Genomic DNA, 23,125 nt, shown 5'->3' with positions numbered 1-23,125 from the left:
CCTACAGTGAAGCATGGTGGTGGCAGCATCATGCTGTAGGGATGTTTTTCAGCACCAGGAACTGGCAGACTAGTCAGGATGGAAGGAAAAATGAATGCAGCAATATATAGAGATATCCTGGATGAAAACCTGCTCCAGAGTGCTCTTGACCTCAGGCTGGGGTGAAGGTTCATTTTTCAGCAGGACAACGACCGAAAGCACACAGCCAAGATCTCAAAAGATTGGCTTCAGAACCACTCCGTGAATGTCCTGGAGTGGCCCAGCCAGAGTCCAGACTTGAATCCGATCGAACATCTCTGGAGAGATCTGCAAAAGGCTGTGCACAAACGTCTCCCATCCAACCTGATTGAGCTTGAGACTTATTGCAAAGAAGAATGGGCAAAACTGCCTAAAGATAGGTGTGCTAAACTTGTGGGATCATATTCAAAAAGACTTGAGGCTGTATTTGCTCCCAAAGGTGGATCAACAAAGTATTAAGCAAAGGCTGTGAATACTTATGTAAATGTGATTTCTTAGTTTTCTATTTTTAATAAATTCAAAAAAAGTAAAACGAAAACTTTTTCACATTGTCATAGTGGAGTTTTGTGTGTAGAAATTATCCAGCTTGTTGCACCCTATTTAAAAAAAAACTGTTACTGTTATACGCCAAGGGCCTTTGAAATGAGTAGTTAATGTTTATGTAAAGTAAACTAGTAATACATGTTTTATTGATTAATATATATTTTTTTACTTCGTCCTCACGCACAGAGTGCTGGATCTCATGGACACTGTTTGAGCGTCACAAAATAAAAGGTCAGTGTCCCCCGTATAAAGAACCTTTTGTTAATCTGCATTTCTCCTAGATATAATATGTATCAATAGTATTTCTGTAGATGATCTTCAGAATCAAAATTAATTGTAGGATGTGTGCAAATCACTTTTTAGAGCCTGTGAGATTCCCCAGAAAAACATACGGGACACTGTGGACATGCCGCTTATTGATATTTGGCATTGTCATAAAAGGGACAAATGTCTTTACCTTCACAAGCTGCTTTATGGCACTTGGATTGCATTTCATATATAGGGATAGTATTTGATTTTCACCAGACGGCACTCGCAGCATTTTTTTGTTCTTCAGTAGAAGTAATACAACTTTATTAAGGAGATAGGGGATGTGATTGATAACTTGCATATGTTAACCCAGCGAAGTCTAAAAATCAAATGTTTTATTGCATTTAAAAGCCGGAAATCTGGCAGTTAGAACAACAAGAGCTCTACTTCTGAGTTCTTCTATAGACACAGTTTTTGTCGATCCCTGATAGGGACGATGAGAAGAATTGACTTCTAACAGTGGTGGGCCATCAGGGCCTACAAGGCCTTCTCTTCTGACCTAAGAATATCTGAATCATGTGATGTACTGTAATTATATTTTATCCATGAAATCTTATAAAATAATTCCAAATTTACTTCACCCCTGGTTGTGCTGCTTCCGGATGTTTGCTTTCATATTAAAGCATTTAACCAATTACCAATTAAATCCCATTAGTCAGTAGCTTGTTGCCAGGCTCAGAAATCTGCCCAAGGGTCTGCACAAGCAGATATGCAGGCACTCTTGAAGCATAACAAGGACAATGAAACTATTGAATTTGCCTATCAGATTTAACTTTTTGCAACTTTGAAGCCGTTTTGCAGGCTTAAGGGAACATCAGTTAGAGGCCAGTAATGCACCAAAGTCTAAAATCTATTATTTTACTAAGTTATAGCATTTTTCCCCTCTACAGTGAATTTTTAACTCATTTTAACATTTTTTATACTAAGCAACTCAGATGTCAACTCAGAGTATCTAAAAAGACACAACAAAATGTTGTTTAAAAATATTGTCTTTACAGCACCACAAAGATTAAAACTATGAAATACAAAAATTCATTATGTAAAACACATTCCTGAAAAACACAGGAAACTTATTTGCAGATGTGCAAGAAAGATAAAATACAAAACAATTTAAACCTTATTATATTAAACAAATTTAAAGTCAACAACATAGAATCCCTGGAAAGAAACATGCATATTGACCAATGTTCTTTGTTCCTTTATTTCTTTGTTTCCTTATCCTCACTGTAAATGTGGGACTGGAGTCGTCCAATTCCGTTGTCACAATATATCCCATGTTGTAACAATGACAATAAAGGCATATTCTATTCTATTCTATAACAAGAGAAAAATTCTTCTCCAAGGTTGATTGGTGGAAAGCCATTTCTTGTCGTTCACTTCCAAGAGCCAGTTCATAGAGCCCAGTTTGCTCTGAACGACGCCTAGGTGTAAAATGCACGGTACACCACTGTGTTGTAAGTAGCCAAATCGACAAGCTCTCCTCCGGCAGGTAAGTATTTAGGTGACTTTGAAGGCCTTTTTCTACTTTTCCAGGTCCCGTCAAAAACGTTGTCTGTTAGCTTGTTTCGCCTTTAGCTTGTATAGCTAAATTTTTGTTGACTTGGAAATAAGGATTTTGTTGAGAAAAAAATATATACCATTGCTTTAATAATGGTCGCTTATTCTTTAGGATAAAATAGGCTTGAAACTGAAGTTTAGAAGTATATGTGACTCTAACCCAATGAAGATGAAAGGTAAAGTCTGTACTTTTTGTTCTTCAGTTCAAGTAACTTTTCATGTTGAAAAAATGTTGGGACTAGCGCGTTCCAGAGTAACGAGTACTGTAATGTGTTTTTCAAAAAAATCTTATAACTTAACAGTTGTTTGCTTGTTAGAGAAAATGGCGTCCCCTAATGAATAGAATAGAATAGAATAGAATATGCCTTTATTGTCATTGTTACAACATGGGATATGCTGTGACAACGAAATGGCTAAAAAAAAAGAGTAAAAGGCTCGAAGGTTTAAAAGAAAACTGGGACAATGAGAGAAGGGAAGGAAAAGCAGGGAAAAAAAGATACAAAAGAAGCTTCTATGCTTTAAAATGTGTGAAAATTAGGCTAAGAAGATCACTGTCTCAGGAAATTTTGGAGACCAGCATGCTGATGTTTAGTAAAATTCTCATGTCCCTAGACAATGACATTGTCTTCAACAAAGTTGCAGAGATCAGTGCTTTGCTTAGAACAATTAAAATGTGTGTCGTGAAGCTTTTGGGGAGGCAAATGCAATTTTTATTTCAAATCACTGTACATAGCCTAAACTGTTTTCATTACTATACGGATTTTTATATCATTTTTCTTTTAAAATAAAATGGTTAAGTATCTATTTAAGTAAATCAACATGCATGTGAATTTTTTCCCTATAAAAATGCATCATAAGACCTCGCTGCTGTTCATTCAAATTCCTCCTCCATAGCTATGTGGGCCGGCTTTAGGTAGAAAACTCCTGGCCTGAAAAAGGGGCCCACTCCTGCCCTGCTCGCATCTAAGCCGCGTATCTCCTATAGCGAATGGTAGCGCACAGGGCGAGGCTTATATAGGAACAGCAAAAACAATGGGGTACACTTGAGGACAGACTTTATGGTCAAAGTGTACTTTATTATCTCTTATCATTTTACTGTTTATTTTTGCAATGCACCATGCCTTGAGAAAAAAAACACGGTGTAAAAATATATGTAAAAAAAAAATGACTTCAGTGATAATCTTGGTCATGATCAAATCTTGAAACACCAAAATACACATTAGAAAATTAGCATCAGTAGTTATGGTGATAATAACATTTGTTGGAGTATGATCTGTTTCAGTACTAGCTGTTTCATGTCAGGGATCAAACCCCCCCTAAAAAATGGCCCTAGAGGGATGTACTTGCCCAAGACAAACTACATGAACTGGTACCCCGACGACACAAATTAAAACTGGGTTTTCATGAACGCCTCTCTGTTAATTAGGAGTGTGGGCACATCACATCTCATCTCATCTCATTAGCTGCACCGCTTATCCTCAGTAGGGTCGCGGGGGGTGCTGGAGCCCATCCCAGCAATCATCGGGCAGGGGACTCCCTGAACTGGTTGCCAGCCAATCGCAGGGCACACGGGGACAGACAACTCGCTCGCTCATTCACACCTAGGGACAATTTGGACCGGCCAATCCACCTGAAATGCATGTCTTTGGAATGTGGGAGGAAACCGGAGTGCCTGGAGGAAACCCACGCAAGCACGGGGAGAACATACAAAGTCCGCACAGTAAGTCTGGTAGCTGGATTTGAACCCACACAGGAGGTTCCCAGGACCTTAGAACTGTGCCGCACACGCGCTAACCACTGCGCCGCCGTGCTGCTTGACCAGAGATTCTGATTTTTTTTTTGTAATCTGACCAGAGATTCTGATTTTGTACAAACCTCAGTTCTAAACAATACAATTATATTATTTACAAGTTAACAGCAAGTCAAGCAAGCCAGTAACTATTTTTCTTGCTGCATGTATTTTTTTTTCAAAATAGGAGACTACAGACTTACGGATGCTTTTATTCAAAAGTATCAGTAAATGGATTTCATGTATAAGTAAGGAAATACAATAAAACATTTCTGTCTATGCTACAGTTTATATATTGCGGTCTTGTTTTGTCAATCAATTGAATAAGATGTGGGTTAATTTATCTGTAAATCTGACATGTACCTTACCGCCCATCACTGTTTGGTCTAATTAATACTTTGACGCTGTTTTTCAAGTCATCCTGTTTTTTTTTCGTTCATTCACACCTAGGGACAATTTGGACCGGCCAATCCACCTGAAATGCATGTCTTTGGAATGTGGGAGGAAACCGGAGTGCCCGGAGGAAACCCACGCAAGCACGGGGAGAACATACAAACTCCGCACAGTAAGTCCGGTAGCTGGATTTGAACCCACACAGGAGGTTCCCAAGACCTTAGAACTGTGCCGCACACGCGCTAACCACTACGCCGCCGTGCTGTGTGGGCACATTAGGGAAACAATTTGACCATGACAACGAATCGTTTCTCCGGCGCCGTCACGAATGGCAGCCACTCCAGCAGCTCCCGTGTTATTTTCGATTGTTCTGTTATTTTCGATTGTTCTCAGCTTAGGGATGCTGCTGGAAAAGTGAATTTCCCTTCGGGGATGAATAAAGTATCTATCTATCTATCTATCTATCTATCTATAGAGCACCTATGTCAAAGTCGCGGCGTGTGGGACATATTTGGCCCTGAAAATATTTTCTTTGATCCCTGAGAGGATCTTGATTTATTATTGCATCACACACCTGGGATTATTGAGTATTTGTTTTCACGGTACATTACTTCTCCTTGCAACTTTTTATATTGGAGTTTACTGAATGATTAAAAATTGCAGTTATTTTTTGAAAGTGATTTTAGCTGGCTTTTGCTAAAATGTAAAACATGGGCTACTTATGGGGCCTGAATATTACCGGCCTTTTTCATTTAATCTTCATTGAATGAGGATTTTTATCTATCTATATACCAAAGCCATATTCCTGTAGTGGAACGTAGCTGGAGTCAAGAACACACACAGTCACTAAACATTCATTCCACTTAGCTCTTCCCAACCTGACACCGAACATTAAGCCGACAGCACAACACTGGGAGAGTTGCTGTGATATGTAACCCTTCATTAGCAGACCCCTCCACATCATATAGTTTGATCCCACCTCTGAGGAGGCCACACAGGAGCCCAGGTTAGCCAGTTCAAGCTGTGTCGATACCAGTCCTTTCTAACCTGCCTTTGCCATTCACATCTATCCCTAACACACGCTCTAGCATCCATTAAATTAACCGCCCTCATTTTCAGGGTATATTTCACACCATCGTTTTTAAAATTTTCCTCATTTACATTGTAGCCTAGTTTTTTTACCTGGGCTTCTTTGACACCCCTGATGTAAGGCATTTGGTTGGCGTAGCTGCATTAGAGTGCCCCGTCACATGCCATGAGTGCAAAAAAGCAACTATGAGCAAATGTTTGGCAATTTAATATTTGATGTACTTGTTCACAAAACAAAGTACTTTCTAGTATAACTGGGGGATAAAAATACAGAAACCATGAATTAGCAAAAATTAAACTCGATAATTTATTTAGGGCACACAAGCATAACAATCCTCATCAAGAATAATAGTACCCAATGCTTTCATGCTCAAGCTCAACAATAATAACAATAATATTAATAAATAATCCACAAAACAATGGTGTTATGTGTATGTCGAGGAATAACATCATAGAAAAAATTGCAATGAGGCTTGGTTATTTGAGTCCATGCTGGGTCTCCTTATGCCTCCTTAGGTCCACTTTCCTCTGGAATCCTTTTCCGCAGCGGTCACAGGCGAAGGGTTTGAATCCTGTGTGCTTTCGGCTGTGCGTGATCAGGTTAGAGCTCTGGCTGAAGGCTTTGCCGCACACTTGGCACTTGTGGGGCTTCTCGCCTGCGCCAAAAAACAGAAACGGGTTGTTCGCACGTCTGTTTCTTGTGCATCCGCTCAATTTGCAGTGTTTTATCCCCCTCGATGTTTATGTTAAAGTCTTGCACTTGCAGCCTTAGAGTTTCTTGACATTCTAAAAACTGTTCTTAAAAAGTATCACCAAGGTAAAATCCCAGTAGTCAGTTACTTTCTAAAAAAAAAAAAAAAAAAACTTTGGGATTTTGGGATTTATTTTTCATATTTATTACTTTTTTCAAACCTAGTTTCTTGTTAAAAAACTATTTTTTTAGGTAAATTTGTATCTATTTTAATCCCTAAAACCGGGGTGTCCAACTCATTTCAGCTCAGGCGTCACATGGTAGAAAAGTCAATTCTGACATAGGATAAACCAGAAAATTAATGGCATAAAAAAAAAAATCTGCCTTAGCTGGAGGGTTGGTGGTCTTTTCGGAGGCTCACAGTTAAATTATGATTCAGGAATGTATTATTTCATTCTAAAACGAATACTAAGGGATTTTTTGGTCATTTACCAAAAAAAAGAAAAAACGGCAATGGAATTAATTTCGACTAGTTTATTTAACTTGGGGAAAAACTCGGGCAGAGTAAAAAGTGATGGACTTGAACCCTGAACATCTGAACCGTGGCGCTGTGTGCTAACCGCCCACCTGTGCCGCCCTTGTGAAGAATCCAAAGAGGGTTATTTGGTTATTATTTAGTTCATCAATAGCATTATTCATTTTCAGATTTTGTTTTGTGAAGAAGTTATTTGATAGTGGCTTTCTGGAAAACAATACATCTTTAGATTTAGGCACTCCAGCAATTGACACACTTTTTAAGTTACAAGCTCCTTTATATGGACGTTCATTGAACAATCTATGTTAACTTTATGATGTAAAGCCATAGAACCAACTTTAACCCAAAACAAAAGTTTTACTCAAAATCTCTAGCAAAGCACCTAGAGCGGTAGGAATGGGCTGAGCTATACACAGGGCACGCACACTCTTTCTTCTCGCCCAGCGTCGTCTGCACTGAAGATAAATACCTATATATCCTCATTTGCAGTATTTTGTAACATTTTTACAAAAGAACTCTACTTGCACCTTGTTTTGAAACCATTATTTAGGACAAAAATGGCAGTTAAAATGAGCCTCCACACTATTAAGTAAATGCAGGAGGGAGACGAATTTTAGGTGGTGTATTTATATTTATATTGGACACAGGCTTTGGCATTATCCTTATTTCATAGATTTTATCTACTCATCAAACATCACACGCTGAAACAAAACATGCTGAAGAATTAGCTTTTGTCTGGAGAGCGGGTTTTATTGAAATTTTGTTTTAAATATATGGTCTGGCTATCTCAAGAAAAAAATCTAAATATTTTTGGTTTTATGGCTTTCTTGGTCAAAAAGGTTCCCGACCCCTGCTGTAGGGGAATATGGAGTTAGTGATTTTGGTAAAGCTCCTTTCTCACCTGTGTGAATAAAGGTGTGCTTCTTCATGTCCGACTTCTGATGGAACCTCTTCCCGCAGTACTGACACGGATACGGTCGCGTGTCTGAGTGGATGAGAAGGTGAGTAGACAGAGTGGACGATCGCTTGAAGCTTTTCCCGCAAATTTTGCAGCTGAAGCTCCTTTCCTGTAACCCAAAAACCTTTTTTTTTCTTCATGGACAGTAGAAAAAGAGCAATGTCGGTGTGTTGTTTCCTAGCTTTTGAGCTACTCCACATATTTACGTAAGAAAAGAAACAATGCACAAATTAAAAAAGTCCACAAACACCCCAGTTTAAATTTGTAATACTTTTCGCGGTTTTGACACTGCAGATTTTTACATTGTGAACTGCAACAGACAACACACAGCAAGTGCTTTTACAGGAGCAGGTTGTGGAAGGATGCTTGGGTGTTGGGTAAGCCTGGTTGTCCATGTGCGCAACGGTGATAGGGTGCTTTATGAGCCAATCAAACAGCTGGGCAGGCATTCAAGTCCTTGGGTCAACCACAAACAAACTGCAAAACCCTACGGCAGGTAGCATTTTTGAGGCTCTTAATAATGAAAATAAATTAATCAATCAAATCAGACTCTGAGGAAAGTCAGAAGAGCGCAAAGAAATGCGGATCACCACCAGGTGCTCTGTGGATTGTTATTGGGTTGGGGAATAGACAGAGGCAGGGTCACAAATCCGACCTACTAATGCTGCTCCATGACAACCGACACAAGCCACCCCTGCCGAGCCTGTATCTCACCAACACCAGATCCGTTACCCATGAAAAGGGTGACCTGGAGCTACAACTCATGGGAAACAGTTACACTCCTGACGGTCGTATTTTGATCATCACACCTGACTCAATCCAAGGATCTCCAATGCTAGCGGGCAGCTAGCCGGCCGCTCACTTTCTTACACTTAAAGGAGAAGCCCTCCAATTTCGTACTACTGTACAATGACAATGAAGACGATTCATTCAATTGCAATTCTGTATTCTGTGTTTTGATTAGTAGATCAATATTTGTTACTTTGTCACAGTCATATATACAGTATATTATATTTTACAGATATCTAATAAAAAAATACATGTTTCTACTTCGTGGGTTTTGACTATCGTGGGATATTTTTCGAACGCAAACCGAGTGATACTGTATATTGTAAAAGAATGTGTTATATCAATACAAATGCTGGTGTTTACAAAAATAAAAATATTGACTCTATGTGATAATAAACAATAATGCACTGACAGAATCCATCCATCCATCCATTATCTGCACCGCTTATCCTCAGTAAGGTCGCGGGGGTGCTGGAGCCCATCCCAGCCATCTCCGGGCAGGGGACATCCTGAACTGGTTGCTAGCCAGTCGCAAGGCACACTGGGACAGACAACTCACTCGCTCACTCACACCTAGGGACAATTTGAACCGGCCAATTAACCTCACTTGCATGTTTTTGGAATGTGGGAGGAGACTGGAGTGTCCGAAGGAAACCCACCCAGGCACGGGGACAACATGCAAACTCCGGATTTGAACCCATGACCTCAGAACTGTGCCACGCATGCGCTAACCACGGTTCCGCCGAGCCGCCCCTGACAATACATATCATTTAATATTGTGTTGGTTTTTTTTAATGAATAAAGTTTTTTTTTCACCACTCGGAGGTGATAAATAATGCACAATGTCCCCGAAAGTTTTAATTATTGTGTTGACTAAATTTGCAGAATATAGTGTTTTTTATCGTTTGTGGTCACCATGGCTCAGGAGTTCTCATCTCATCTCATCTCATCGCATCAGCTGCACCGCTTATCCTCAGTAGGGTCGCGGGGGTGCTGGAGCCCATCCCAGCAATCATCGGGCAGTGGGCAGGGGACACCCTGAACTGGTAGCCAGCCAATCGCAGGGCACACGGGAACAGACAACTCACTTGCTCATTCACACCTAGGGAAAATTTGGACCGGCCAATTCTCCTGAGATGCATGTTTTTGGAATGTGGGAGGAAACCGGAGTGCCCGGAGGAAACCCACGCAAGCACGGGGAGAACATACAAACTCCGCACAGGAAGTCTGGAGCTGGATTTGAACCCACGCAGGAGGTACCCATGACTTGAACTGTGCTGCACATGGGCTAACCACTGCGCCGCCGTGCTGCCCGGCTCAGGAGTTAATACAAGTTATTCATTTTATTTAATGATTTAGCCGTAATATTAGATTTTACAAACTGTTTAAGATTTAGCTTTATTTCTAAATCTTGTTTTATGTTAAAAAAATGGACAAAAACTCATAACAGTGGAAACATTTTTCTGACTACGTTGTAATTTTCCCCTATTAAATGTATTTTTTTTAATTTTTAGCATTTTTAGTAAAATAAGAAATCAGCAAGACTTTGACTTGATTTGACTTGTTTTATTATTTTTTACAATGCGTTCTTAAACAAAACAAGCAAAAAATAAGTTATTAAATATACTATGGTACCTCATGAGCAGTTAATTAGTATTAAAAAAAAGAGTAGTAATCTGTTTCTAATGATATGGATGAATGTTACCGATCACTGACATCAGGACTGGCCCAAGCCTTCATGGGGCCGTAAGCAAAATTTGATAGAGGGCCCCTATTACTTGATAATTTGAATACCTGCAAGAACTCATTTCATGTTCTACTCCAGGGGTGGACAACTTTTTGGAGTCACATGTAACATCACATACTTCTATTTAAAAGGATGGGTTTCATCAAATTATTTAGAGCGAAATTGTACATTAGGTCCCTGTTTTAAGCACTTCATTTGTTATTTAGTTTGGAAGTATTACTGTAGTATTTTTTTTTTAGTAATTCTACATTTTTTTGATTTTGCAATGAAAGCAAAATAATGTGGTTGCGGGCCCCCTAAGCAGCTTCTTAGCTCGCTTATGCCTCTGACTCAGATAAAACCAAGATACAGCACCATAGCTTTTTTTTTTTTTTTTTTGCAAAGATAAAATTGGGCAATTTCTTGCGGCACACTAGACAAGGTCCCATGTTGGCACAATTGTGAAAAACTCAGCTCCAGTTCTTACCTGCGAGTGTACGGCTCTGTGTTGGTCCAGGCTGACGGCGTGGCCGAAAGTTTTGCCGCAAATCCCGCATTCGAAGGGACGCGTGCCGCAGTGTGAACGCCTGACGTGGACTTCCAGACCATGTGGGGTGGTAAACACCTTTTGAGATCGAGACACTCATTTTAGAAAAATGTCGCAAAAACAGCTTGTTGGCATCGGTCATCATCCACGGGACATGTAGTAAGAGTGGGCAGATTGATACCAACGTCGTTATTGTCATTACCGAGCAAGTACTTTGATCGGGTTGATATTATTGTCTTAAAATCGATACTTTCTCTCCATTTTAACTACCACTATAACAATGTTGTTAGTGTGTTGTAAGATAATACATACATTATAACTTTCAAATTCCGTTCAATTGTGATTACACTACTGATTTTTTTTTTTTTTTTCAAAATATTGTAATGCCCTTGCGTATGGTCAAGGCATACCTGTCAACCTGTACATTTTTGCCGTACAAAGTACGTTTATTATGCATTTACAAGAAAATCTGTACGGAAAAACGCAAATTTGTCAATTATGGGTACCATCAGGTAAACACCGACTATCACGAAACGGCAAATCAAAGTCAAACGAGTTCGCCGCGGAAGCCTCTATCTCGGTATCGTTTTTTTTCGTTGCAAAGGAAGCGAGCGGTTTGATGCTACTGTGGCATGCGTCTGCTGCCTGGGGATTTCCCATCATGCATCATTCCGAAAAAAAGATATGGTGTACGATTATTTTGTACGGGAAAATACGACAGTTTTTACGGGCATGGAGCTGTGGAGGTTTACAGGTATGTCAAGGACACACGACGTCGTTGCTGGAGCCTAATTGCCAATTTAATGAACAATATAACAAACACATTAAATACATTCAAACAGTAGGCACTGTTAGCTGTCATTTATGCTCAGAAAAAGACTAATTCACAGAGAAGAATCTCCACCCCAGTCGCCTCACCCCTCCCTGACGTTACGTCTCCCATAAAGGGTCCAAATGCAAACATAAACACAAGTAACAAAAGTAACAAACATTAAAATATTGTGCAAATAAAAGGTACCGTATATTACGCACTATAAAAGGCGCCTCATTATAAGACACGGCTTCTAAGACGCACCTGATTATAGGACGCACCTTCAATATACCCCCTTGTGAAAGATTTTTTTTTTTTCATTTATAAGGGGTATCGAAGGATAAGGCACATTGGCTGAAAGCAGAGAATAAAAGAATATTTCATAGAACATAGATATGAAATAAATAGATTGATTCATAAATGGTGACTGCATGTAGAAGCATTTTATTATATTTTTATCAGTTTGACTTTGTTATATTTGTATTTTCGTTACATTGCTGTTTTTTGTTTTGTTTGATCATCTCGACTTTTGTTCTGAAACCGTTGTTATGGAAATATCTATATTTAGTTTTTATACCTTTAAAGTTTGCGTTGTTTTTCTTTAATTTAAAAAAATGTATATTTTAAGGCGGGTTTTGTCACAATTATAAACTAGTTTAAACAGGGAATGGGTTTTAATGATTCAATAATCGGATGAGATTTCCGGGAAAAAAGTATCCATATCGGATCGTTATCAGTCCATATTACTTGGATTGGATTGATACCAAAAATCCACGATGAAAATTGACAATGTTTTTTTCTAATGACTTAAAAGCTTATATTCAAAAATAACAGAGACCTCATTTTCTTTCTAAAAAATTGTCAAGGAAGCCTTTTTTTTTAAATCTCCTTGATTTGAAATTGTTTTTGACTTTTATAATACGGTAATTTTTCTGTAGATGATGGGCGCACGGCATTAAATGGTTTCAAACAAAGTGTGCGAGAGCTCACTTCATTAGAGGGACAGTGTGTATTATCTAGAGCCTCTCAGTGGTCAAAAAGACTTAATTCATTAACAAAAATATAGAATTAAGGAGTGAGAAAAATACTTGAACTGTCATATAAACGTGCATTTTTTTAAAATACTTGTGGGTTGAGGATTTTAAATGAATTTTTCACAACATGAGCATTACTGTATTGAGAGAGAGCTGTGCGCCATATTGTAACGTGTGAAATGCTGGGCAAAAAATTGTGCATATTGGTTACTTTAAGTCTCTCTAGCTTGTATTCCTCCTTATGCCTTTTTACACTCAGTTTTGAGTTTTTCTATGTAATACCGCAACATCTAGTTGTCAAATGATACACAGTGTCCCTTTAAAGGTCAAAGTATCATCAAATTAACTTCAGAGCTATTGTTTCAAGTACTCTTCTTACTCACTGTTGATAGTTACAATAAGCAGAACTCCAGACGATGTTGTAATTGGAAAAAATGGTAATTAGTGTTAAAGGTAAAAAGAAACTGATAAAGTCTACTAGCTAACTACATGTTGCAGTTAGCTAGGTGTGCTAGATAGGTAGCAAGTTGACTGGGGAGCTCAAAAGACAGATAGCTGATGGACAGACAGATGTTTGTAGTCACTATTTGCAGTGCAGTGATGTGAAATCAGGGGAGGCAGGTGAGTCTGTGCCTCAGCTGTCATCATGGAAAAATAATATTGGAAATATACAAAGTGGTATTTATTAAGTGTTAAAGCCAGTTCTCATTTAACTTTACAATTTGGGGATTTTATCTTTCGCTGAATCGCTTATTTTTCACATTGTATGATTAATATTATTAATAATTAGTATGAAACATTTTACTGTGCTGAGAGTCTGCAGATAAAAAGTGAGGCATGCAATTCTCTTGCTTCATGGGAGAGTGCGATAGTGAGACAAAGGATTCTGATTTGCGCTACACCTCAGTTCCAAACAATAGAATAAGTGACAGTATTAGATAGCTAACAAGCAAGACAAGTAATCCAATAACATTTTTTCTTTACATGGACGTTTTTAATAAAGAAAGATTATCTATGCTTTTATTGATAAAAGAGCAGCCCATTGACTTTAATTATAAGTTGAGGTGAGACAATCAAACAGACAAAGTTTTATTTTCCTGATCTACAATTGATATATTGCTTTCTTGCTCTGCCAATCAAATTATGAATCAATTTTTCTATATATTTAATTGTGCTTAACCAGACACAAAACCTCATCGCATGTCACCGATGCAATATCCTCAAAATCTAGTCTTAGTTAATTAATCAATCTCATTTTGGATACATCATGGGCATCATGGACAGATTACACAAGTATAAACAAATAAAGCTCAATTTTTCCTATGATCAGTGCGAAACTAACATCACCTGTGTTTTGTGATTAATTCACGTTTAACGCAGGAGTTTCCAACATGGTGCCCACGGGTACCAGCATGTCCCCTGAAGACAGCTGAGGTGCCTGCGGACCTGTTTTCGAAATAGCTCACCAAAGCTGGGTAAATGTGATTTTTACTTTAGTAAAATGCTTTCTTTTAGTGGTAATAACATAGTAACAACATAGTAATAACATATGTTGTTATTACAGAAAGGCCTATTAAACTGGGTGCGGTTTGTGCTAAAACAAAAAGTTGCTCTCAGCCTGAAAGGTCGGAGACTCCTGGTTTAAAGTGAACACAAAGGTGTATAGTTGACTTTAAGACTCTTTGTGATTAAGGGCTATACAAATAAAAATGACTTGACCTGACTTAACGAATGAAAAAATTAACCCTTAATGAGTTAATGTTACCTTGTAACACTTGATGCACTTATAGGATCCATCAGAGTCAATCTGGTTGACACAAATAAACTCTTCTTCACTTTTCATGATTTGCTTTTCGTTCAGGTCCCCAAACATGTCAGCGGTCCTCAATCCGCACAGCCGTTGAATTTGGATGGATGCCGAGGAGGCTGAGTAGCATCCTTTGGTGCAAGCGTCTGCACGACTTTGCTGCAGGTCCAACGTGTGAAGCCGTCGATGGTAAGCATTTGGCACGGCGTGCCTCAGGTCCGGCGTGCCATAAGAAGACCAACTGTAAGCGGGGAAGAGGGACATGTTGAAGCGGTGGCCGTCCTCCGCTGTGGGGGTGGGACATTCCTCTGAATCTGGATTGTAAGAAATGGCATTCAGACAATTAATTCAACTTTTCTTTATGAGCAGAGATAAAAAATACCAAATTTGTATGGTTGCACTGTATGGTTATATTGTCACTAGTTTTCATGCCTGTCAACTTATACGTTGTTCCAGGATTTTATACTTTAAGATGCTTTTTAAAGGCAGAGTGCATTGTTTGAGGTCTCCTTAAAAAGTTCAAAGTAGAATATTTTATGTGTTAGCAATGCCCAACTAGGTTCAAAAAGCCCTAATAGTATTTTTCCACTGCAACTATCTGCTTTTATCTTACTGTTAGCAAAGCTGTTCAGTGGGAAACCAATTAGGTAGCCGGAATAAGGGCGGGTGATTGGCAAGGGACTCCATGCTTGTCCCTTGTGTTTTATTTTGTTTATATTTGTTAGTCTATTTGTCAGAACCAGAACAAATGGTAGACCCAAACGTGTAACGTTTCACACCGAAGTTTATTGGGATATCAAGGAAACAAATGCCAGCGATCCGGTGCTCGCTGGACAGGTGGAGCAAGCAGCTCACGGGATCGGAGCGTGATCGGAATGCGGAAGTGGATTTGCCGGAGTGGGAGATCGGAGCTTGGTCAAATGGACGAAACGGGTTGATAGCCGGAGCAAGAGATCAGAGCGTGGTTGAAGGCAAAAACGGGTCAATAGCCGGAGACAAACGGGAAATCCGGAACAGACAAGTGGGAAACGGATGAAGACTGGAACAGACGGGAGCCAGAGTCAAAGTGCTAGCCTTGCATATGCGGAGGGTTGCTGACGGACTGACAAGGAGTGACTGGAGTACTGGGTATAAATAGGGGGGGATCAATCAGGCAACTAGCAGCAGCTGGCGCCAAACAAGCGGGCACAGGTGAGTGCAATGAGTAATCACGATACTATCATGAATAAAGTAGACATGACCTGTTTCAAGTACGGTCCAAACTCTAACCCAACCCCAAGAAAGATGAAAAGAAAAGTGTAAATGTGGGCACAACTAGGAAATGCACCTACTTGCACGCACACCATAAGGAGCTTGACAGAGGCTGCAATGATGATACAAGACAGGAGTTAGCAGCATCGATAAAAAAGCTCCAAATTCCATACAGCTCCTTCAGTATTTTTTGCATTTCTGGAAGGATGCGTATACCTAAATAAACCTACTCAGTCTTGGTGTGAAATAGTATGTGAACTGCTTTTGATGTATTCTAAAATATATGTCAAACACACAATAGATGATTTGGTACGATAATTTAATCTGACCCGCTATTAATTAGTAGGTATGTCAAAAAAATAACTAGTCTCTTGGTCATTTCTATCATAAGTTATGATTTTTATACATAAATGCAAACCTAATGCTCTCTCTTGTGGCTAGAGAGCAGTGTGGAGTTTGTATAGGGTGATGAGTTGGTTGAGGTATTAACACACTGTTAAAATAAACACCTCCAATGTGAAACATCAAAATAAATTTTCCCTATTGTTTGTGAATAAATGTGTTGTGTTTTGAAAAGTCGTCCGTGATTATATCGTGTGGGGTAGGTTACTAATCTCGGCTGAATGATAAAGCGTAATACTGAAAACAAAGCTAAAAATTTGGTAACGACATTATTTTACTGATCCTACCTGTCTCAGAGCAGAAAGTCTGGGCATAGCCCCAGAGCCAAACTGAGTTTGACATCCCTTTCCTGTACCATAAACAAGAACTATTGACATTTTAAAAACTAAACGAATATATATGTCATGGTTGCCATGGCGCCCAATTGTCCCCGCCCGTGTGGCGCCAGCTGCAGCTTGTTGACAGATTGTCTCTCTGTCAGTATCTAAACTTGGTCCTGTCAGTCCCTTTTGTCAGTCCGTCTGCAAATCTCTGTTTTTACACGGCAAGCCTTTTTTTGCCCTGTTTTTTGCTCCTGTTTGTCTCCCGGTACGACCTGTTCTGATCTCGACCACGTCTGTTCTCCCATCCTGAATAACGATCCGTTTTTGATCTCGACCACATCTACTCTCCTCTCCTGGCTTTCAACTTGTTTCCAATCCCGACCACGTTTTTGTTCTCTTTTACTGGCTATTGACCTGTTTTTTCCGCTCCCGACACTGCCATCGCTTGCCACGTAAGTGCCACTTCCGCATTTAGAGCGACCTGCTTCCCGCGACCAGCGATCACTGGATTGTGTGTGCAATCCTTTCCCTTCTTCCCAATAAAACTGTGAGAAACGTTATGCGAGTGGGTCCCATTTCCGTTCTGGTCTTGACAATATAATAAATAATATGATGCTTACAGTATGTTTACTTAAATTGAGTTTGAACACTCAAATTTAAACTTAACCTAGCATTAAAGACACAGCTATTCATTTATTTTACATAAAATTAATTCAGGTCCTATAATTTTGATAAAGTTGAATATAAAGTAAAGCTTTCTATTATGTAATATTTTCACTGTTTTAACCATAGCTTTATTTATTTTTTTTAATAACACTTTTTACCATTGAATAACAATCATTACTGTTGTTATTATTTTACTTAGTATACATCTTATTTATTTTTTGAATATTTGAATATTTAATTCTTGTCATGACATAATTCAAATCTAAATCTTCAATATTCTCTAAGTGATGACAGTAACTACGGTATGCCAGAATGAGTTGCTGAAAATGGCTCACCAGTACTGGGTCTTTGTGATTTTCTGGTAAAGTTACTTGTTTTGTGGTTGACTGAGTCTATTTAACCCTTGGGTCAGCAAACTTTTAAGTCACGGGCCGCCGCGGTTTGAAAAATTTGCACAAGGGTCCGGTGAGAGAAAAAGAAATTGCTCATTGATATTTTTTATTTTAGATAGAGAGTCTTACATCCGATTCTTTGGCAATACATGAGGAAATTAAATAATAAAAGCTAATCCATTTTTTATCTTGTTTGCATTCACTTGCACAAGATGTGTTTAATTTTCCATTTTCTATGAAGGGACCATTTCATCCAATTGGTTTTAAAACACGGAAAATATACAAATCGTCATATATTAATTTACAAAAATACTTTAATAAAGAGTAATAGCAGTTTTAAGCACTAATTTGATCATTTGTATTGAGAAAAAAAACATGTGACAGGGCTACTTCGGAAGTGTCTTATTGCAGTGGACATATGAAAATTGCAGGTCGTTGTTTGACTAATTTAATCTGTTAATAACATAGTCATAACATTTTTGTTGTTTCTATTGAAATGCAGATCAAACTTGGTGCCCTTTGTGCTAGTTACAAAGAAAAAGTCACTCTCGTTTTGAAAAAGGTTGGAGAAGCCTGAACTGTGCCAAGTTGCTTGACAGTCCCTGAGAAACTTAAATCAAATTTATAAAATCCCACAAGTGTAGTGTAACCTGGAGAGTAGGACGGGGAGGGAGGACGCCACAGATCACAATCCGAGGCTCCGTAGCTGAGCGGGGAGTTGGACGCCACTGAACCAGGGGACAGCACCAAGGGGCCCGGGGACAATCTGTCTGTGGTTGCAGTACCCACGTAACATTTTGTCTCTAAAGCAGCAACAGGGGACACCAATAATAAATCTTTTCACGTGACATTGTTTAAAAGAAAAAAGTCAATTTGCCTAACGTTTTGGTATTTGATGAGTGCGTAATTACGCATGACCAACCTGCGCTTATGTGAGCCAGAAGCGTGTCCAGGCCGACGTGCACATGATCCAGTTCTCGGGGCTCGTGGTAGCTGTGGGCGCGCTTGCTTTTCACCAGAAAAGATCTCGGCATGTTGCAAATATTGCGAGCAAACTTTTTGTGGACCTAAGTTGACAATCCCTCTCACTTGACTGCTGCGCTTCTTGAGCCATTTGAGTTTGGCATCCTACCTCCCCCCACTCCCCACCTCAGATTATTACGCTTGCGCAGAGTGACTGCAGTGCTTGCCAGGTGTTATGTGGCAGGTGGACAAATCTGCCCCCTCAAAAGAAAGCGTACCTATCAACCTCAGTCACTTCGTCCTCTTATTTATAATTCCAATTTCCCTTATTAACCGATAATAAACATTACAAACACAAAGTCGCAGTGCAACAGACAGACTATGAATAGAATGAAATACAATTTTAAAAAAAACACAGATAATTTGTTTCTTCGGCTTTTTATTCAGTCAAATTCCCCCCAAAAAACATCAATCATTAATAATCAATAAGCAGGTAGGCGCCTTGCATGGCTGACTCCCGATTGGTGTGTGAGTGTGTGTGTGAATGGGTAAGTGTGAAGCACATTGTAAAGCACTGGGAGGTCTTCATTGACTTGAAAAGCGCTATATAAATGCAGACAATTTACCATTAACCATTAATGAACAAAATAAAAAACTAACTTTTTGCACAGAAACAGCAATACAATACAATTATGAAATACATAAACATGTGCCCAAGGAGCAGGCTGGAGCTTTTAAGTACCTGCCTTTATTCCATTTTTCTTTGCAGGGAAGACTTAATCAAAATGAAAACAAGACAACAGCACCATAACACACAAAGGAAAAAAAAAAAAAAAGTATTAAATTTATATTGGAATCACTATTAACTTCTATAACATACGGTATAATGCCCAAATAAACTCAATATATTAATCTTCTTTAGTATATTTATGGAAAATATTTCTATTATATGATTTTTTTTGTATGATGTCAATCAAGTCATTATGTAATTGTTCCATAAATAAATACATTTTCGGGTGGCACAATGGCTTTTTAACAGTTGCGGTCTGTGCATTTCACACCAAGGCCTTAAGTCATGGCCTTTGGTGATGTGTCATTAGTGAATAAACCGGCTCTATGAGCCGACTCTTGGAAGTGCATGTCAGGAGCCAGCTCCCCGCCAATCAAGTCAAGTCAAGTCATGTTTATTTGTAAAGCCCAAATCACAAGGAGTCTCAACGGGCTCCATAGACCACAGACTATTGCAAACTACAGACTGTTGTCACACCATCCCCTGATCTAAAACTTACATGAGGGCAAGGAAAAACTCAAAAACCTCAGCATGAGGAAAATGAAAAAAAAAACTTGAAAAGGGACCACACATGAGGTAATCCCCCTTCCAGGATGACCAGGCTGCAACAAATGTTGCAATAGCAAATAATACACAGATATTGTCAACGTGAAATATAGGTCATTCATAAGCTATGGAATATAAGTGTGTTTTAAGCCTAGTTCCACTGAATTTGCAGATCAAAGTAGGCAGAGCATTCCACAGCACCGGGATCCAAATGGAGAATGCTCTCGAACCTGTGGATCTGTACTAGTAGACCAGCATTTTCAGAGCAAAGGCCCTGGACCGGAACATAGGGTGAAATTAAATCTGAAAGATATGAAGTCCATGCATGATTTTGTGCAATATCAACAGAACGTTAAAATTACATCTTAAGCTGACAGGGAACCAATGCAGGTTAGCCAAAATCGGGGTAATGTGATCAAACTTTCTTTGTCTTACGTAAAAGCCTCGCTGCAGCATTTTGTACCAATCAAGAGCTGGTTACTTTCTAGATGCTTTTTTTCCTCTTAGGATTGATCACTGTGCATGTGTGTTTTTGTGTTTGTACACCTGAAAATATTGAAATGTATGTTTCTTGTGTTCTTCATGGATAACATTTTTTGGACAATAAATGTAAAGTGTATTCTTGTATTTCATAGTTTTTGCAACGTCAGGCGCTGTCAAGCTCCTTGTGTGGCGTGAGCAAATTTGTGCATTTCTTATTCATGCATGAACAAACTCTTTGTTTTTCATCTTTTTGGGGGTTTAGGTTAGCATTTGGACTTTATTTTAAATAGGCATTTTCTTACTTTCACCATAATCATCCTACACTAACAAAAAAACGCAGGACAAGCATGATGTCATTTTCCATTTGCCGCCTCCTCGCCCCCCCCCTTTCCTGCCTTCTAATGTGTTGCGCGTTCTGAACTGCGATGCTAAAAGTATGGTGAAAGCAGATAGGCACGGTTGAAAAAAAGTATAAAGACTCTTTGAACTGAGTCGGACATTGTAAACACATACTTACTAGAGAAATTATTCTACTTTCAACTTTTTAAGGACACCTTAAATGACTCGCCCCACTTCTAAAATGGATGTCCTCATAAGTTAAAAAAACAAAAAGGTTTCTGGCCTTAATGTTTTTTCAAATCTGTAACAATTTTGAACGGATATTTGTATATTTGTATGTATTGCTTAGAAGTCTAAGATAAGCAAATGTCCCTTTCCAGTTTTAAATGGTGAACAAATGCTCACCTGGTTTGTATGGTTTTATTCGACAGTCATGAATAAAATATATTAGGAATAGGGTTCTTTCAATAACAGAGTCCATTTAAAACCACAATCATATAACAAATCTAGTCATGTTAATTTTATTAATTTATTTGCATAGCCCGTAATCACAAAGAGTCTCAAAGAGCTGCACAGACCACAGATTATTGCAAACCACAGACGATTATGACAACATCTCCCGATCTAAAACCTACACGAGGGCAAGGAAAAACTCAAAAACCTCAACATGAGTAAAATGAAGAAACCTTGAGAAGGGACTGCACATGAGGTAATCCCCCTTCCAGAATGACCAGGCTGCATTGGATGTTGTAATAACAAATAATACACAGATATTATCAACATAAAATATAGGTTATTCATATGCTATATAGTAGAAGTGTTTTTAAGCTTAGATTTAAACATTTCCAATTAGGTTGCAGATAAAATCTCAGGGGGAAGAGCATTCCACAGCACCGGGGCCCGAATGGAGAATGCACTCGAACCTGCGGATCTCTTCTTGGCTCTTGGGATCACTAGTAGACCAGCATTTTCAGGGCAAAGGCTCCGGACAGGAACATAGGGGGAAATTAAATCTGAAAGATATGAGGGAGCAACTCCATGCATGATTTTGTATACTACCAACAGAACCTTAAAATCACATCTTAAGCTGACAGGGAAGCAATGCAGGTTAGCTAAAATCAGGGTAATGTGATCAAACTTTGTTGTCTAAATCTTCTCATGTTATGTCTGGTGAGTGCAAAATCGAAAATAAAAAAGTTAAAATTAAAAAAATGTTTTCTGAAAAAATAAAAGCTGACTCGTGTACAAATGAAAAGCGACATCGGTATCAGTCAAACCCAAAATGATCTTGTGCGTGTATTGTGGATGACTGACACAGGTTGCTGGATAGAAGCCTTTTTGTTTGTCTGCTTGTAAACTGATCTAGTTAACGAGCCGGCCGGCAGGCTCGCGCGACAGCCTGCAAGTGGAGAGCTTGAGGTGTAACTTTACAGTTACTGTTCTTCAGTTTGCCATTACGGACTTCAGCCCGATTGTTTTTCACCATTAACCCCTGTCTCCCCTCCTGGCTGCATGTGATTAATAAGCCTTACCGTTTGCAGTGGGATACACATATGAAAGTCAAGTCAAGTCATTTTTATTTGTATAGCCCTTAATCACAAAGAGTCTCAAAGGGATAAAACTGCAAAATCAAATCAGTCTGTTTCAAATATTATCAGAGATTTGGGCCGCAACATCCGAGGTCAAAGTGGTGAGATTTGAATTCCGTGTGGGAACTGAGGTTGTTTGGTGCAGCTGAAGGGATCCTGATATAGGCAGCATGTGGCCCACAACCCACAGCACACTGATACTACAGGAGACTCACAGTCCTCACCTGTCCACATACCAACGTTAAATTTTGCTGTTGAAGGCTTCTTGATTGGTTGCTATAACACAGAAAAATAGTTTGATGCAGTGACGTGGAGTCAGGAAATGCAGGTGAGGCTGTACCTCACATGTAATCATGAAAATATAAAATTCAAAATACCCTATATTAAATGGTTGTACTGTATTTATTCAGTATTAAAGTTTTTTCTCAATTCTCACTGTTTTTGGATATATTTTTCAAAATTGCTCAATTTTCACATTATATTATGGATACTAATACAGCTCCAATGTGACATATACGTCTACAGATGCAGAATGAGGTATGCAGTTCTTTTGCCTCATGGCTGACGGCAATAATGAGGCTAGGGATTCTGATTTAGCGCACACCTCAGCCACAAACAATAGAATTTGTGATACTGTTAGCAAGCTAATAGAAAATTCAACCATCCAGTCATGAATTTTCCCATTGCATTGACTTTTTACCTAATGGAGGATTACTTATGTGTCGATGTTATTCATGCTATTATTCAAATAGAGCAACTCCTGGACTTCATTTGTAAATTAAAGG

At 39.0% G+C, this 23,125-nt stretch overlaps 1 protein-coding gene across 1 annotated transcript; it reads right to left on the bottom strand.

The window, feature by feature from the left end:
• Positions 1–6,175: 6,175 nt before the first annotated feature.
• gfi1aa (growth factor independent 1A transcription repressor a) lies at positions 6,176–18,664 on the bottom strand. The gene is made up of 6 exons (XM_088353983.1): positions 18,553–18,664; positions 18,281–18,433; positions 14,555–14,910; positions 10,885–11,022; positions 7,826–7,991; positions 6,176–6,354 (listed from the first exon to the last, which is right to left on the bottom strand). Exons 1-6 carry the CDS (start codon positions 18,662–18,664, stop codon positions 6,176–6,178), a joined length of 1,104 nt encoding a protein of 367 aa, XP_088210109.1.
• Positions 18,665–23,125: the final 4,461 nt, after the last annotated feature.

The sequence above is a fragment of the Urocampus carinirostris genome, chromosome 1, assembly GCF_059441175.1.
Source record: "Urocampus carinirostris isolate Australia breed hairy pipefish chromosome 1, RoL_Ucar_1.0, whole genome shotgun sequence".
Classification (NCBI taxonomy): Eukaryota; Metazoa; Chordata; class Actinopteri; order Syngnathiformes; family Syngnathidae; genus Urocampus; species Urocampus carinirostris.
Note: the sequence above shows the minus strand (reverse complement) of the source record. Positions and strands in the feature narration are given on the sequence as shown.